The sequence below is a fragment of the Symphodus melops genome (assembly GCF_947650265.1).
Source record: "Symphodus melops genome assembly, chromosome: 12".
In the NCBI taxonomy this organism is placed as follows: domain Eukaryota; kingdom Metazoa; phylum Chordata; class Actinopteri; order Labriformes; family Labridae; genus Symphodus; species Symphodus melops.
The window spans coordinates 7,118,076-7,133,047 of record NC_136702.1 but is presented as its reverse complement, the minus strand read 5'-3'; the positions used below and the strand labels follow the sequence as shown (position 1 = coordinate 7,133,047).

General features: G+C 41.7%; 1 protein-coding gene across 2 annotated transcripts in view; it reads right to left on the bottom strand.

Annotated features, from left to right (window-relative positions):
- Positions 1 to 10,015: 10,015 nt before the first annotated feature.
- Positions 10,016 to 14,972, bottom strand: part of nck2a (NCK adaptor protein 2a) — a 32,619-nt gene continuing 27,662 nt past the window's right edge. For both annotated transcript variants that reach the window (XM_079357262.1, XM_079357263.1), the window contains exons 3-4: positions 12,889 to 13,655; positions 10,016 to 11,353 (exon numbers count right to left, since the gene is read on the bottom strand). In XM_079357262.1, the coding sequence (XP_079213388.1) occupies positions 11,159 to 11,353; positions 12,889 to 13,655 (962 nt within the window). In that variant the 3' untranslated portion in view covers positions 10,016 to 11,158. The remainder of the gene's footprint in view (positions 11,354 to 12,888; positions 13,656 to 14,972) is intronic.

The window sequence follows — 14,972 nt, the reverse complement described above, 5'->3', positions numbered from 1 at the left end:
TTTAGCTGCACACCAGTGGCCTTTCTAATACCAGATTTAATGATCAAATGTTGGTGTATAGAGCTTTCATTCAGTGTGTGTGTGTGTGTGTGTGTGTGTGTGTGTGTGTGTGTGTGTGTGTGTGTGTGTGTGTGTGTGTGTGTGTGTGTTTGAGAGAGAGTTGATTTTGGAAGCACAATCCGCCTCTCTGTCTCTCGCAGGTTGAGCTGGAATGCAGGAAACCCCAGTTCTGGCCGACGGTGCACAAATATGTGGAAAGATGGAGATGTAATCAAGGAAAGGAAGGACAGAATATATGAAAAGAAAAAGAAGAACAGGGCAAGTATGGATCATTTATGATCTCATCTTTCCACAATTCCTTTTTTCTTAGTTCTGCCAAAACGGTCTACATCCTCTTAATGACGCCTGCGTTTGGCCAGCAGTGTGCTATCTCATTCACAAACAGAATTCAGCATTCAGCTCTGCAGACTTAGCAACACTCCAGCTCATTCTGGAGTTTAATCTAACTAAAGCTTAGCATAGTCACAGTGAATTGTAAAGCATAGAAAGAAGTCTGTGCTCTCTGCAGGCATGAGTTTGGACAGGATTTCCCCTGTGGTTTAATTCATCAGATAACTCGGAGAAGGTGTGAGTACCTTGTTCTTGTTCTTAAGGTTCACTGTCTTCAGATTTCTGTGAAGTTATGGGATTAAAAAAAACCTTTTTTTTAGTAATAGAGTAGATAAAAAGAAAATCTGAGCTGGAAAGCCTTGAACACAGTGGTACTGAGAGACACTGATCCCTTATGTCCCTCCTCATTCTGTTTGTAAATATCAGCCTTTCAGCACAGAGGAGAATGGGGGATGGAGGGACTCAAGGGGCAGAGACAACATGACAATTCTTTGCCATCTAAATGAACATCATACTGAGCTGGAAAGAAGAGCAAAGCATTGGAAAATGTGGCCTCGGCTTCAGGTACAAAGCTTTCCTTTTCTCGTGTCCAGAAAAGCGTGAAATGAGCATCTCTGTATCAGAGCATTCCTGGACGAAGATAAAGCAGAATCAGTTCATCGTCTCTTATGAGTGCACTGGGTCTGTTTGGTGTCCTGGGACTTCAGAGTCAAAGTATCGTCAAATCAAAAACATTTACATTGAACTTTGCTCGAAAGCACAATTTCCTCTGTTTGCCTTTTTGACCCAGTCAAACTCCTTGTCTCCTCGTCCATCCTCCCTTTCCTGTTTTTCCTCACACTTGACTCGACAGCTTGAGTGGTGTGACCCGAGAGTCTAACGTCTCACCGCACAGGCATCCCAGATGCTCCTCAAAAGCTGCACAAAAAAGTGTCTCTGAGAAGTCCAAATGATTTTACAATGAAAGCCTTTTATTACTTGAAAGTTGAACACATTAACATTAATGTAACCGTCTTTTTTTTTTTTTAAAGAAGAAGCCGGGCCCTCTTTAAAACGTCAATAAAACACTTTCACAATGTTCTTTATTTTTCTTGATTTCATTAGAATTTTTTCTGAACAAAATGAAAAAAGTCTTGAGCTCTTGGTGCTTTTAAATGGGTTGGAAAACTTGCAAAAACACCTGGTAGTGCAGCATGTTTAACAATCCTTTTCATTTGTGCATGCAAATGCGACAGTTATGTATTACAACTATTACTGAATATCCAAGCATGACTAATCTAAACAGGTCTTACAGTTGACTTCATCCTGCCTGCAGGCCTTTTAAATCCTGTCTTCTCTTCCTCACTCCTCAGCTTGGCGGTCAGGCTCTGGACTATCGTACCCCAGCTCATTGGCGACGGGAAAGTGAGCCCAGAAAGTGCGAGCCAGGTCTTCCATCCCTGCGTCAGATGCCCGCGCTCGCATCTCCTCCAACCAGCCGAAAAAATCAGACGACCACAGCCCCCAGTACGGCAGGCTTCGTTTCTCCCTCTCCTCCCCCCTGCTGACTGCTTCGCTCCCCTCTGCTGCTGTCAGAGGAGACAGAGAGAGGTGCGAACGTTATTTCACGCCTTGTCATGTCAGAATTGCTGCATATCACAATGTCAAGTCCATAAATGTCATTTGTCCCACATTAGAGGCTAACATACCTGTAGGAGGCAGGATGACGAGCAGAAGGGAACAGAGCAGCACGCACACACACACAGCACGCATGATCCCACAACCTGAGAGAAAACACAAAAGAATTGACAGGAAGATGATCCTCTTCCGCTCCATATTCCGAAGTAACCTTTGTGTCTCAGTGAATACAGGTCCATATAGAACATCTCATCAAACGTAATATTTCCAGGAGACAGCGTGTTCTTTAAAGCTTCAGCATACATATCTGGAGAACAGAAAATGAAAGTGCCACGTATCAAGGCCGTCTTTTTTCTTGACTTACTTGATCAGCACGAGATAATGCTCGTGATCCTTCTTTCTCTCAGGTAGACTGATCTCAGGATGGCATCTCGATCAGATGAAGACAGGAAGGCAGCATGTTTGTGTTTCACACGTTGCCTCTTTACACCTGACTGTCTCAAAGGTGTGCCAAAGAGACACTTTCACACGTTAATGTTCGTTTTGATTCAGGATGTAACATTATGTTATTTGGTGTAAAGCAGTGGTGCTCAACTATTCTAGTCGAAGGACCTACCATCAAGTCCTTTTTCTTTTTTCTTAAGATGTATTTTTTGGTCTTTTTTTGCCTTTATTGGAGAGATGGGACAGTAGGCAGAGACAGAAATCAAGGAGTGAGAGAGGGGACTGACATGTGGGACAGGAGTCACAGGCTGGATTCGAACCCAGGTGGACCCATTTTTTTCTCTTCAACCAATCAGATTTATTAAATAAAAAAATGTGCAGTTTGTACCTCAGTGGTATAAAACACGATAAAACAGAGAGAAGGAGCAAACCCAACATGTTTTGAGAGCACTTCATAGATTTTTTGACCACAAAAACATTTCAGTCGGATTTTGCGACCCACCTTTGGGTCCCGACCCACCAGTTGAGAACCACTGGTTTAAAGGTTTGTTTTTTAAGGCAAGGTCAGATACAGTACCAATGAGGGGTCACATCTGCATCTGCCTAATGATACAGACTAATTGTCTCGCCGCAGTATATATTTAATTTTTTTGTGTCACAACTAATAGGGGTCTCAGTGTGACATATTTTGGCCTTAAGCTGCAGAGATTTATTTAGTTTTTCAAGGTGAAAAAGAGGAGAGGGGAGCAGAGGGATTAGTGGATGGGCGCAGATGAAAGCAATCATGCAGCAGACAATTTTCACACCTGGGATCCAGACGGACTGAACCAACAGTCAGCCACAGGGCAGGAACTTAGACAAAACTTTGTTTTCTTTTCTTTTTTCTTTGACCCTCCATCTTTCTGTAATGACGATTTTTTAAGGGATTATGAAAGAATCAATGCTCTGTCCTCACATTAGGCTGTGCGATAAAGTGCAGATAATGTTTGCCACTGAGCGTTTTCCACAAACAGAGAGACCAAAGAGAACTGTGTCTTTATTTCAGGACTGTCAAATCGATTTCAATTTCATTTCAGTGTGCCAATCGAGCCCCAACTTCTTTATAGCCACTTTAAAATACTAATTCCACAGGTCATTTAGCAGAGACTTCAGTCCAATGTGTTGTACGTCAAGGATTAAGTGCAATACAAGCATGGCTCTAGAAAGGAGGAAACAACAGCAGTAACAAACAAACAGCTTTAAGTCCAACTGGTGCTACATGACAGTGCACAGAGGCTGAGCACTTTTATTTTAGATTTATTGTCATCATCCACATCATCATCAACAACGAAGACAGCTTTAACATCCTAAATATCATTATCATCACCACTAGCCATTATCATCACCACTAGCCATTATCATCACCACTAGCGTTAAGTGTGTAGGTGTTCATTAAAGGGCAGGGTCTTAAGCTTTTTCTTAAAGGTGGAGAGGGACTCTTCAAATCGATTTGAGGTTTGTAATTCTTTCCACCACTGGGGGGCGACAGAGGAGAAGAATCTAGCTAGTGACTTAAGGTTTGACCAGGCGCCTGTTATGACAGAACGCGGCGGGGGCGGGAGGGAGCGTAGACCTGGATCAGAGAGTTAAGATAAGGAGGAGCTGTATTTGTTAGTTTTTGTTGGCGAGCAGCAGAGTTTGAACTGGGAGTCAGTGGAGGGAGATGAACAGCTGATTGTGGTTTTGTTATCAAAAACAATTCAAACCAAAACAAGGGAGCTGAAAATCAGATGGCTTGAACTTTTAGAACTGTAAACTTGTTCAAGCTACAAAGTGCTACAAAGCTACTGTGTTTATTCAAAATCAAAATCATTTTTTGAACCCATAAACTATTGAGAACGGATATTAGAGAAACTATTCCTTTGCCCCATACCCTGTGAGCAGTGATGTGTCACAGCTGTACTGTGTGCGATTAATCTCTCTGCTTGTGTATTCTCAGCATGTCCTTTAAGTCAGGGAAAACCAAAACTGTGGCTGAAACATCAATCTTTGAATCCATCTGGGAGGAACATGCCTTATCCTTTCTCCTGAATTCAATCTTTAGATTATGAACAAGTTGAAAGGAATTCAAATGTCATGTTTTCAAAGGAAGCATTTATTTAAAAAAAGAAAGAATAGAAAATAGGTTAAAGCAAGTGCAACTCTGGGTAAAAAAAAAAGTAGAGGTTTCAGGTGTTCTGAGGTCCAATAGTGAAAAATGAAAAATGAAAAATTCTTTTATGCAGATATTTTTAGACAATGTCCAAAGTAAATGTAAAGATGTAAGAGTGTAGTGTGTCATCAGCATAAAATCTCATATTTAAGTTTGTTGGCTTGTTCGCCAGGAAAGTGTTTCTTTGCTCGAAACAAACCCTTATGTGTGATTTTTTTCCTTCCAAGGAGCCGTCGTGGTTAAAAAGTCGGTCAGCCCAAATGTAAAGCTTTCGATTAACCATAGATCCTCGTTCCAATTTTTCGTGACATTTGGGTTGCAAGTGAAAAAATGTGATCCAAGGGTCTCAAGAGTTTCTCCCAAAGGGTAGCTGGCCCCAGCCTTAGAGAAAGGGCAAGGTGCTTGGACATTCAGAGGGAGTTTGGAGTGGAGCTGCTACTTTTTTGTATTCAAAGGAGACCAAAGTGGTTTCGAGAACATGATTAGGATGCCTCCTGGGCGCCTCTCTTAGGAGGTTTTCTTGGCACGTCCAACCAGGAGGAGACTACAGGATATAACCCAGAGCTCGCTAGAGGGTTTGTATCCCATCTAGCTTGGGAAGGCATCAGAATCCCCTATGAGGAGATGGAAAACATTACTGTAAAGTAGATAGTCAGGGTCAGCTTGTTAGGGAATGTGTCACACAGTGTTCAATGTGCCTCGGTATTTTTAACAGTTCCTGATTTCATTATAAGTCTATGGAACACTAAAACAAGCAAATTTCTTCTATCCTTGTTAAAAGCTGTTTATATAAAAAAAGTGCTAAACAGACGTGCTCATTGAAATACTGACATGATTCAGCTTGAACCTTCATGACAGAATTTTGTTCGATGTTTTGTAATCTGTCGTCGCAAAAGATAAAGTGAATCCATCTGCAGATAAATGATCATTGGATGTCATCCTTAACAGAAGCAATGACTGCATATGGAAAAAACTGACCAGGTTTATGGAGACAGGTTTACAATAAGAGAGCGACGGAACATCCCCCTTACATGCTGTCGGGGAGAGAGGATGCATTTGGTATGAGTGTAAAGAAATAGACAAGATAAAAGCATTTCCATCAGTATTACATGTTAAGAGCTTGTCAATGTGAATGTGGGAGGCAGCTTACTCATAACGACAGCAGCTTTAAGATGACACAATAAATACGACTGAATAAGGTGGAAAGAGCTTTGAGGAGGTACAAGGGCGAGAGGAGCGATTTTCCTGTCAATAAATCACAACCACAATGACAATGTTTTGCAGCCAATGTGAAAGAATTATAGTTCCTTAAACTCTACTTCCATAATGTTATTCTGCTGTAAGAACATTAAATCCACTTCGTGAAATCATTCAGCCATTTGTCTGTCTGTCTCTCTTTTCCGATGGTCACTTTGACTTGTGTCCCTCATCCTTCCTCAGACGCCGTTCTTTGTCTTGTTGCACTTCATCACACTTCACTCACTCACACCTTTCTAAGCACTGCTGATCTTTGACAATCCGCTGGAATCAACAGGTTCGAGTTCATCCGGCCCGGTTTCCTTTGGGCACTTGCTCCCTCTCGTGAAAAGTGAACGCTATTGTCTGCATGCTGTAGTTGTTAAAAGAAATGTGAGTGTGAAAAATCCTAAACCTTTTCTGATCAGGCCATTTTTAATGGGTAATGTATAGTGAGGAAGTTCGTATCAGGAGTAAGAACCCTGGCAGGCTGGGTAAGATATCAATTCTCGATATGCTGCTTGACAGCAAACTGTTGCCATGCATAATTGGCCAATTAGTAAATAACAAGGCTATCATATGTTTTTACTGGATTATGGCCTGTCTTCCCTTCACATTTAAACTATCCTGTCTTCTCAGAATGCTTTGAAATGATTGTTTCCTTCAGCAGTACAACATCACAACATTTGAGCCTCCTAAAGATGAATATGGCTGATGCACCAGGTTTCATCCAAATGTCATTGATTATGATTTGTTATCAGAGACAGGACTTGGCTTTAACCCCTAAAATCTTGTTTCACCAGTTGGTGAGGCGAATAAACCTAGACACTGATTGGCCCTTCTCCTTTTATTCTTTATGGAATATGAGATCAAGACAGCTACGGGTGGCAGACATGTTTTGTCATTTTATTTTAGTTAAATTGTTTGTAAAAAAGGCTTCTTTTTTTTTTTTTTTTAAAGATTCCACGTTATCCCCAACCACAACCCCGAAAAAAGGAAGGCCTAGTGTGCTCTTATTTTGAAAGTCTCTTGAAAAAAATAACAGAAGCCTCAAATAATGATTCCCATAACTGTCGTGTTGGTAACTGTAATATTGGTAAAGTAGAAACTGTGACTCTTCTTTTGCTTCTCTCTTGACTGCTCAGGTTTATTTGATGGATTTAGCCACAAACAGTGCGGTTGTAGATTGAATCTTGGTTCAAAAAATGAAAGCCAGGAAAAGCTTTAAAATGTATTTATTTTTCTAACTTAAGCCTTTCCACTTGATGTTTCACATGTTTATAATTGGTCCAAAAATTATATTTTTCTCACTGGATGCATTCTCGTGTGTATTAAAATCCCCTGCAGATTGTGGACTGTGGTTTGGTAAATTCGATGGGCTTGTTAGTTTGCTTATAACTGGAGAGATTCGACTTGAGTTGAATGCATTTCACCACCTTTCATTTTTAGATTTTATTTGCCTCGGACATTCTGTTTGAAGAGTTACATTTTTGACCTGAAGTGTTGCTCCCTGCTATTAAGCTGCATGGCATCGTCTCCGTTTCAGCAACCTCTATAAAGTTTTCATAAGACACAAAAAAGAACTACTCTGTGCCTTTTAAAAATTAAAAGAGGTTTGTGATCCCAACCAGGAACGAACAAACGTACAATCTGCAGCCTATATCCAGTTACATTTTATTCACATAATTGAGGGAGTCCAGAGCAGCAATAGCTAATATTTCTCTGAGAAATGTTTGTTTGTTGATTTAATTACTTTATTTGGTTCAATTTATGTTTCAGAAACACAGACAACTTAATTTAATTACAGATGATGGGATCTTTATTTGTTTTTTTTCCAGTGTAACGTGTTATGAACACTTTAAGCTCAATTCAAATGAACAGTATGCAGCGTTAAATCCAAATGTTAAATTTGAAAAATGAATTTCACCAAATGTGTGATCATTCCAAATCAGGTCAGCTATAGAGAAAACACCCCTTACATTATTCTCTTTTTGTCTGGTCTTTTGTTCACAGAGGTCATTGGGAGAACTCTTCTTAAACACACAAACAGGACAAATTCATTAAAATGGACTTCAAGCAAATAATCCAAATGTCACTTCCAGTTAATTAATTGACAGAGGCTGCCCTCCATGGCTTTTGCATTGTCATCATTGAAAATAAATGTGACTGTATGGTGACCATGTAGAAGCCCAATACTGCCATCACGTGGTACATTAAGGTAATTTAGCTCATATGACTGACTTGGAGGTCCCCACAAACACACTGTCCAAAATCCAGAGGATTAAGCCTCATCAACTTCAAGGTAATGAAAAAAAACTGTACAGGTCTGCTGTGGTGTTTCAAACAGCATGGCTCACCTGTATGAAATCAAACCTCTGGCAGCTCACAGCAGAGGCAGATGGCGTCGTAATTGTGACTGATGAAGATTCAAACATGCTCTCTCAGGTGCTCTCAAACATCAGCCACATTTAAACTCTCTTATACAGAATGTGTAAAAGGATCTATATATTTAAGCTTACAGGCCTATTAAGTCAACTATAATTTATTGGCAGACTTTATATTAGAAATCCAGTAAATGTGTTATTTGAATTTGTAATACGCTTGTCTGGGTTAAGCTTTTCGAAGTAACCAATTCTGTGTGATAGTTTTTTTTAAAGTGCATATTTCTAACCTGATTTATAACAGTTATGTACGGAGCCTAGCTTACCGATAATAGAACATCTATCATTTGATCTCAACTGAACGTCACAGAATTAAACAAAAGAAGTAGAAATAAGAAATTCACACCTATTTCAAAGCAAAACTCAACAACAGATTGAACATCTACTTAATGTGTTGAGCAGTCAATCTTTGGCTCCTGAATCTCCACATGTCAAAGTATCCTTGAGAAAGATGCTGAGCTCCTCTAATCTCCTGATGAGTTTGGACATCTGGACAAAAATGCAAAGCATCAGCCCACTTCATGACCGTAATGCAAACAGTATGGCTTTAATTAATGTAGAAGAGCCTGATAGGCCAAGCAGGGGGGAAAGGGTTTCCTTGAAATTAATTAGCCAGGAATGCAGAAAAAACATATATATTAATACTTCTCCTGAAGTATTAATAAAATAATAAAACAGCAAATATGGAAAACAAGCCCCTGAAAAAGCTGAGCACATATCATTTTAATATTCTTCAAAAAAATTTATTGAACAAAAGTGTTTCAATTCTCATCACGTTGTCGGCGATACAGTACCATAGTTTGATCCCAACGATTCATATATGCACCTCATTTTATTTTGAATATATACATACAGTGGAGACAAGAATTAAATAACAATGCTCAATAACATTCAGTTCTATAAAAGCTGAGGACCCCTCGATCAACAACACTTCCATTGGTAAACAAATGCACATAGCAGAAGAAAATCAACAAGGTTTGGTAGGACGACAGAATATTTTTATGCTCTCAACCAGACGACAGAATATTTGGTTTCTTGACGATAGAAGAGGACTGTTGATACAATTGGACTCTTCGTTAAGCCCCGCCCCTTAACAACCTCAGTGCTTGTTGCTAGGTCTGTCCAACCTTTGGTTGTAGTGCAACACTTCAAGTAATACCGATGTCAGACTTACAACTCAAAACGAAAGGTTTTAAGAATTCAGAGACAGACACAATCAGACACCAGTAGTCTTTGTTTTTAGCTAGTAAGCTAATAAACAATGCTTCTTTCAGCATTAGATGTCACGCTGCATCACTGCTGGAGAACACTAGTTTGCCCAGGATTGTAACACTCCCCCTTTAGGCTCCTGATCTTTCGAGTCACGGTTGCTGACATATGATTGGACAATTACCGAGTAGGGGAGGGGTTTAGCGAATGATAACTAGCTCTTTAATTGTTGGTTTTCTTTTCTTGAATGGGGAAACAAGTATTTTCAAATCAGCTGTTGAGCTTTGAGAGATAACTGGGATAGTCAATTTAACAAATCATTACACTGTTTGCTTTTGGTGTATAATGACAATTTTCCTGCAGAACTCTCTGTACATACATGATTCACAAACACATACTCATCTTTGACTCAACAAATACGACATGAGAAGTGGTATTATTTTCATCAGTTAGTGTGAATTGAGTAGATTAAGTGTAGTAACCCACATTTGTTACCAAACAGGTTTTTATTCTTCTTCAGTCAGTATCCTCACGTAGCTACAGACACATACTGGAGAACAGAACAGGAACATGTTCAACGTGACACAATATAAAGCATGAGCTACGAATGAATGCAAAGTACAGTGAGTGCAGTGCAGACCTGGAGCCAGTAGAACAGGAACAGGGTGGCACGTTTGGTTACATTGATAAACATTCAAACTCTACAGGAAATCAGAGGTCTCCCCTATATTGCAGTAATGCTCCTCCCATTATTTAGAAACAGTACAGGAAGTATCGTTTCCAGAAATTCAATTACATCCCTAGTAATGGCTGGGTCAGTGGAGACAGAAACTAAAAGAGAAGTGGGAAAAAAAAGAAGACACAAACTGGATGAGAAATCATGAGGAATGGTGAAAATAAGGAGAAAAAGGCAAGAGAGTGATTCTGGTCACTTAGTGAAGTCATTGTATGAAAGAGCAAACCTCAGGAGAGGAATTTAAATTAAGATTGAAAACATGAAATAAGCAAAAACTCCAGAACAAGTCATTCTTTTCAAATTAAAAAAACAAACAAAAAAACAACAAAATAAAACAATGGCGGGCAATCTGACAGAAGACAACATCAAGAGGAAGGTCCCTCAGAGGTTTCGAGTCCTCTCTGTCCTCCTGTGTGGATTAAGAGCAATGGTGTAACCCTACAATGTGCGTGGTAGTAACTGGACTTTATGCATGACACTGGTAGTAGAGCTCGACCCCCCCTCAGAAAAGGCCTCAGGTGTTCTGTTAGCAGCCGCGTGGTCACTTCGGCCAAAGTGAACACATCTGAGAGATGGAGGCTCGTTACGCACTGACGATGTGGCTGCAGATCTCCCGACACCGTGCACACTGTTTTGGGGTTTACTGCTCACTCCATAGAGCTAACAGAAGTGTCGCCTGATCACCACAGGTGGGCAACAAAACTTAGAGTGACTGAGGATCTGGATGTAGCACAGCGACCACAGGGGTCCAGAGCGAAGGCTTCGAGTTAAGACAGTCAGGGAGTCAGTGACTTTAGTTTCATGTGTGTAACCTGAAGTGTCTGTGTGTGTGTGTGGGTGTGTGTGTGGGTGTGTGTGTGTGTGAGATCCAGTGTCGGTGTAAGCATGTGTGAATCACAGCAGTGCTTTGACCAAGTACAGCTTCTCTCCGTGTTCGCTGGTGAAGATGGGGGCTTTCTTGTAGTGTTCCACCAGTTCGTCGATGGAGGAGAATCTGCGCTGGCCAATACAGTACACTCCTTCCGCATGCTGCACTTTAAAGTGCTTATTCTTACCGGCCGCCTTCAGAGACACGGAGAAATCACTGGGCTGGAGATAAAAATGATAAAAAAGGGAGACAGTTGTTAATATGATAAGATGCTATAAAGTAAAAAATGTGCAGCAACATAAAAGACAGACTGATTGATTCCAGCAGGTGGCAGTGTTTCCTCAAATTTAAAGATCCGTGCGCACCATCATCAAACTGCTTGAGGCCAAGCCACATACAAATGTTCTTTCAAGTTGACAATATTTACAGAGTTTCAGGCTTTTCTCATAGTTCTCTGGGGAGTTTTGACCTGAAATATTGCTGGGAAGCTGAGCGTGTTTTCACAAATTTTCTGCACAAGGATGCAGAGGAACATGAAACACATTCCTGTCATAGCTCTCGTTTTCCTGTTACTTTCAGCAGCAGCGTTCTTCTAAACCGTGTGCGCACATTTAAATGGTTTCACGACTTTTTGATTTGCAGTTCTCTTCCATGCAACTTCAGTGTTTGCTCTGCATCGTCGTTGGCATAGTAACATCAAATTTGAGGTATTCTAAATCTGCTCTGATGAACTTCAGCTAAACATCTAAACATGAGCGTTGAGGGGGTCTAACTCAGATTTTACACAGCTGAATTGACCTGAAACAATGTTTTGCTTTTGCAAGATTTTTAAGAGAGTGATCCATGTGGCAGCTGTATGCATAATGCTCGTGTCTGATTGGCTCTTCATGTAAATGGGTCACATCCTTTACTTTCAACAAACAACATTTTGTGGTTGTTACACGGTCTGTAACAAGTCATAAAGAAACTAACTCCTTTGCTTACATTGACGCCATGTTTATCTAAATGTATTTAATGACCTCTTCTCTTTGTCAGAGTCATGTCCAGAAGGAGTCGGAGTGTGCATTGACCATGATGTGGAATTTATATGGAATAGACTTAAGGCCAAATGAGTACCTTGTTTCATTCTATTACCAAATGTTTGTGTTTCCCTAAAAAGAGCCCCGTCCTTATACTTTGTTTAAAGGGGGCACATGATGAAAAATCTACTTTCACAGTGTTTTTGAACATTTATTTGTGTAATCTGAGTGTCCATTGACCCACACAATTTGAAATAAACCCATCCAGTCATTTGCTTGTGGTCTGTTTAAGTGTTACCACACAGAGAAAAATGCTCCGTTTCAAATGTTCTCAGTTTGTGACATCACAAGTTGGACTCTGGTAAGTAAGAGGGCCCAACGACAGGGTAAATCCCCTCCCCTGGTATTTCCACCTATTGGTTCCACCTACAGCCGAGAGCATAACTTTGGCTTGGGTCAGCCATTTTTATTTTCACTACAGAGGAGTGACGTCTACTGGGAAAACTCAGGGAGGTCTCATCGCATTTAAAGAGACATACACACCAAACGGAGCGTTCTGAGAGAGCTGGTTTCTACAAGCTCACAAACCTCCTCATGATTCACGATATATTGATTGTTGAAAAGGTGAAAAAAGGGTATAATATGTCTCCTTTAAACTCCCAAACACTCTCTCTGTGTTCCTCTTTTTTTTTCCCTTTCCAAAGCAGTCATGTCGTGACTTCACTGTACACACTCACCGATGACTCGCTGTCTCGTATGAGGAAGTCTCCTTCCTCTCCTCTCTCGTTGAGGATACACTCGGCTTGGTGTCTGGTGACGTTGCCGTAGTACCAATCCCTCCCGGCGAACTTCCCTGAGCGGGCTGGAGCCACAGAGCGGTTCTGTGGGGAGCGTGGCATTGAGGAGGGGAGGCCGGGCCGCTCATCCAGCACCATCACATAGTTTTTCGGTACCAGGCCCAGCATGCCGCCGGAGTTCTTACACCTCCACCACTCAGGGTCGTTCTCAGGCTTCTCCACCACCTCCATCACCTCGCCCTTCTCAAAGTTAAGCTCCTCCTCCGTGACAGAGCTGAAAGGGTAGAGTGTTTGAACCAGGTGGAGCACTCCTCCCCCCGCACACCCGTTGGCCAACAAAGTCCCTTGGGAGCTTCCCGTGTAGCCAAGAGAGAGCTCCCCCTCCCCTCGTTCATCTGCCCCTCCCAGATCCTCCTGGACGTAATTGGAGGGAAACCAGCCCACGCGGCCGCCCTGACTGCCTCGCCACCATCCGTCACTACACTTCTCCATCACGACCACCCTCGTGCCCTTGACCAGGGTCAGCTCATCATCTCTCTCGGCTGTGTAGGCGAACTTTACCACAGCGGGGACATTGAGGTCATAGATTCTCTCAGCAGCTCCTCCTCCTCCTCCTCCTCCACTACCGTTGGAGGGGTACTCTGTATCTGAGCTTGGCGTCGGGGAAGCATCACGGGCACTCGTCTTCCTCTTAGTCTTTCCCAAACCTGGAAAATACAGAGAAACATACGAGAGGGATTACTCTCCTGTGATCTCTTCACATACAACATTAAACAGAAGACGACTCATTGATGGACAGTCATCTGGCACAGTTCGATGAACCTACAACATCTGATGGAGAAATGAATGTTGAGGTGTCAGTCAGTTCTTTGTCTGGCTTCAGACTGTCATATATAAGTCTAAACAGTTACTTATATACACATCCATAACTCCAATAATTGACTTGAACTCATAATCCGCTCTCATTTCAGCTTCCTTTGACTACGTTTAGGAGCAGAAGGCTCACTTTGTGGTCTGATTGGGGCTCTGCAGGACTACTGCACATAGGACATCTTTATTTCACATTGATATTTCTTGTTCTACCTTGGCTTGCACTGATGATGCTCCTATTTTTGTCATCATGCTGCTGAAGTGCCTTTGAATTTATTCTTCTTTTTCTTTTTATTAATTTGAGTCGAACTACCAGGACGCTTAAAACAGCTACCTGTCGACTAGTGACACAATTAAAATAAAACAGGAACGTAACTCTGCGGGCCCAAACAGTAAAATTAAATGTGCTGAAAGAATGAACAAAGAACTGCAAAACTCTGTGGGCTTAACAAGTCATCCTTATTAAAGCTTGAACAGTTTAAGAGAAACTGTCATATTTCAGCTCTGGAGCCGTGTTTCGAAGGCTGTGAGGACTGACGAGAGTTTCGAGAAAGCAGGAAGTGGCCTGAAGTCCACAGGGGGAGCAGGACAGTAAGGTCAGCAGGAAACTAATAATTGCACTTGCGAGGTCTCAGAAGCCCAAAAACTACTTAAGAACAATAAAGGAAAGAGGATTTACTGGGAGAAACCTCGGCGGTGTAGCGCAGATCGATCCTCCCGAAAATAGAACTAACACAGCAGCGCACGCATCCACCTGCACAGAGCACCACATGTCCTGTTACTCAGAGTGAACGGCATGAAAGCTCAACTTCTGCTTGATATTCTGCCCTCACTATCCACGCAGCATACGCGCATCTATCCTCATCAAAAGGCTGAAAATAGTTGGTGCAGACAGGGAATGAAAAGTGGAGCAGGCACCGTGGGCTTGATAATGACGGGCACATCCAGGAACAAAGTCGGCTCCTGCCTCACCTGTCTCCGACTTCTCTTTGCATTCCTCTACTTTCAAAGGCATCTCTAAACACTTTCTGAAGTCTCTCAGCTTGAACAGGAACCGACGAGGTCTCCGCTCCGATGTTGCGTTTCAATAATAATGATGCACTGCGCAGTCGACATTTAAAACGTTTACTTGACAGTCGCGGCTTGTGTCAGCA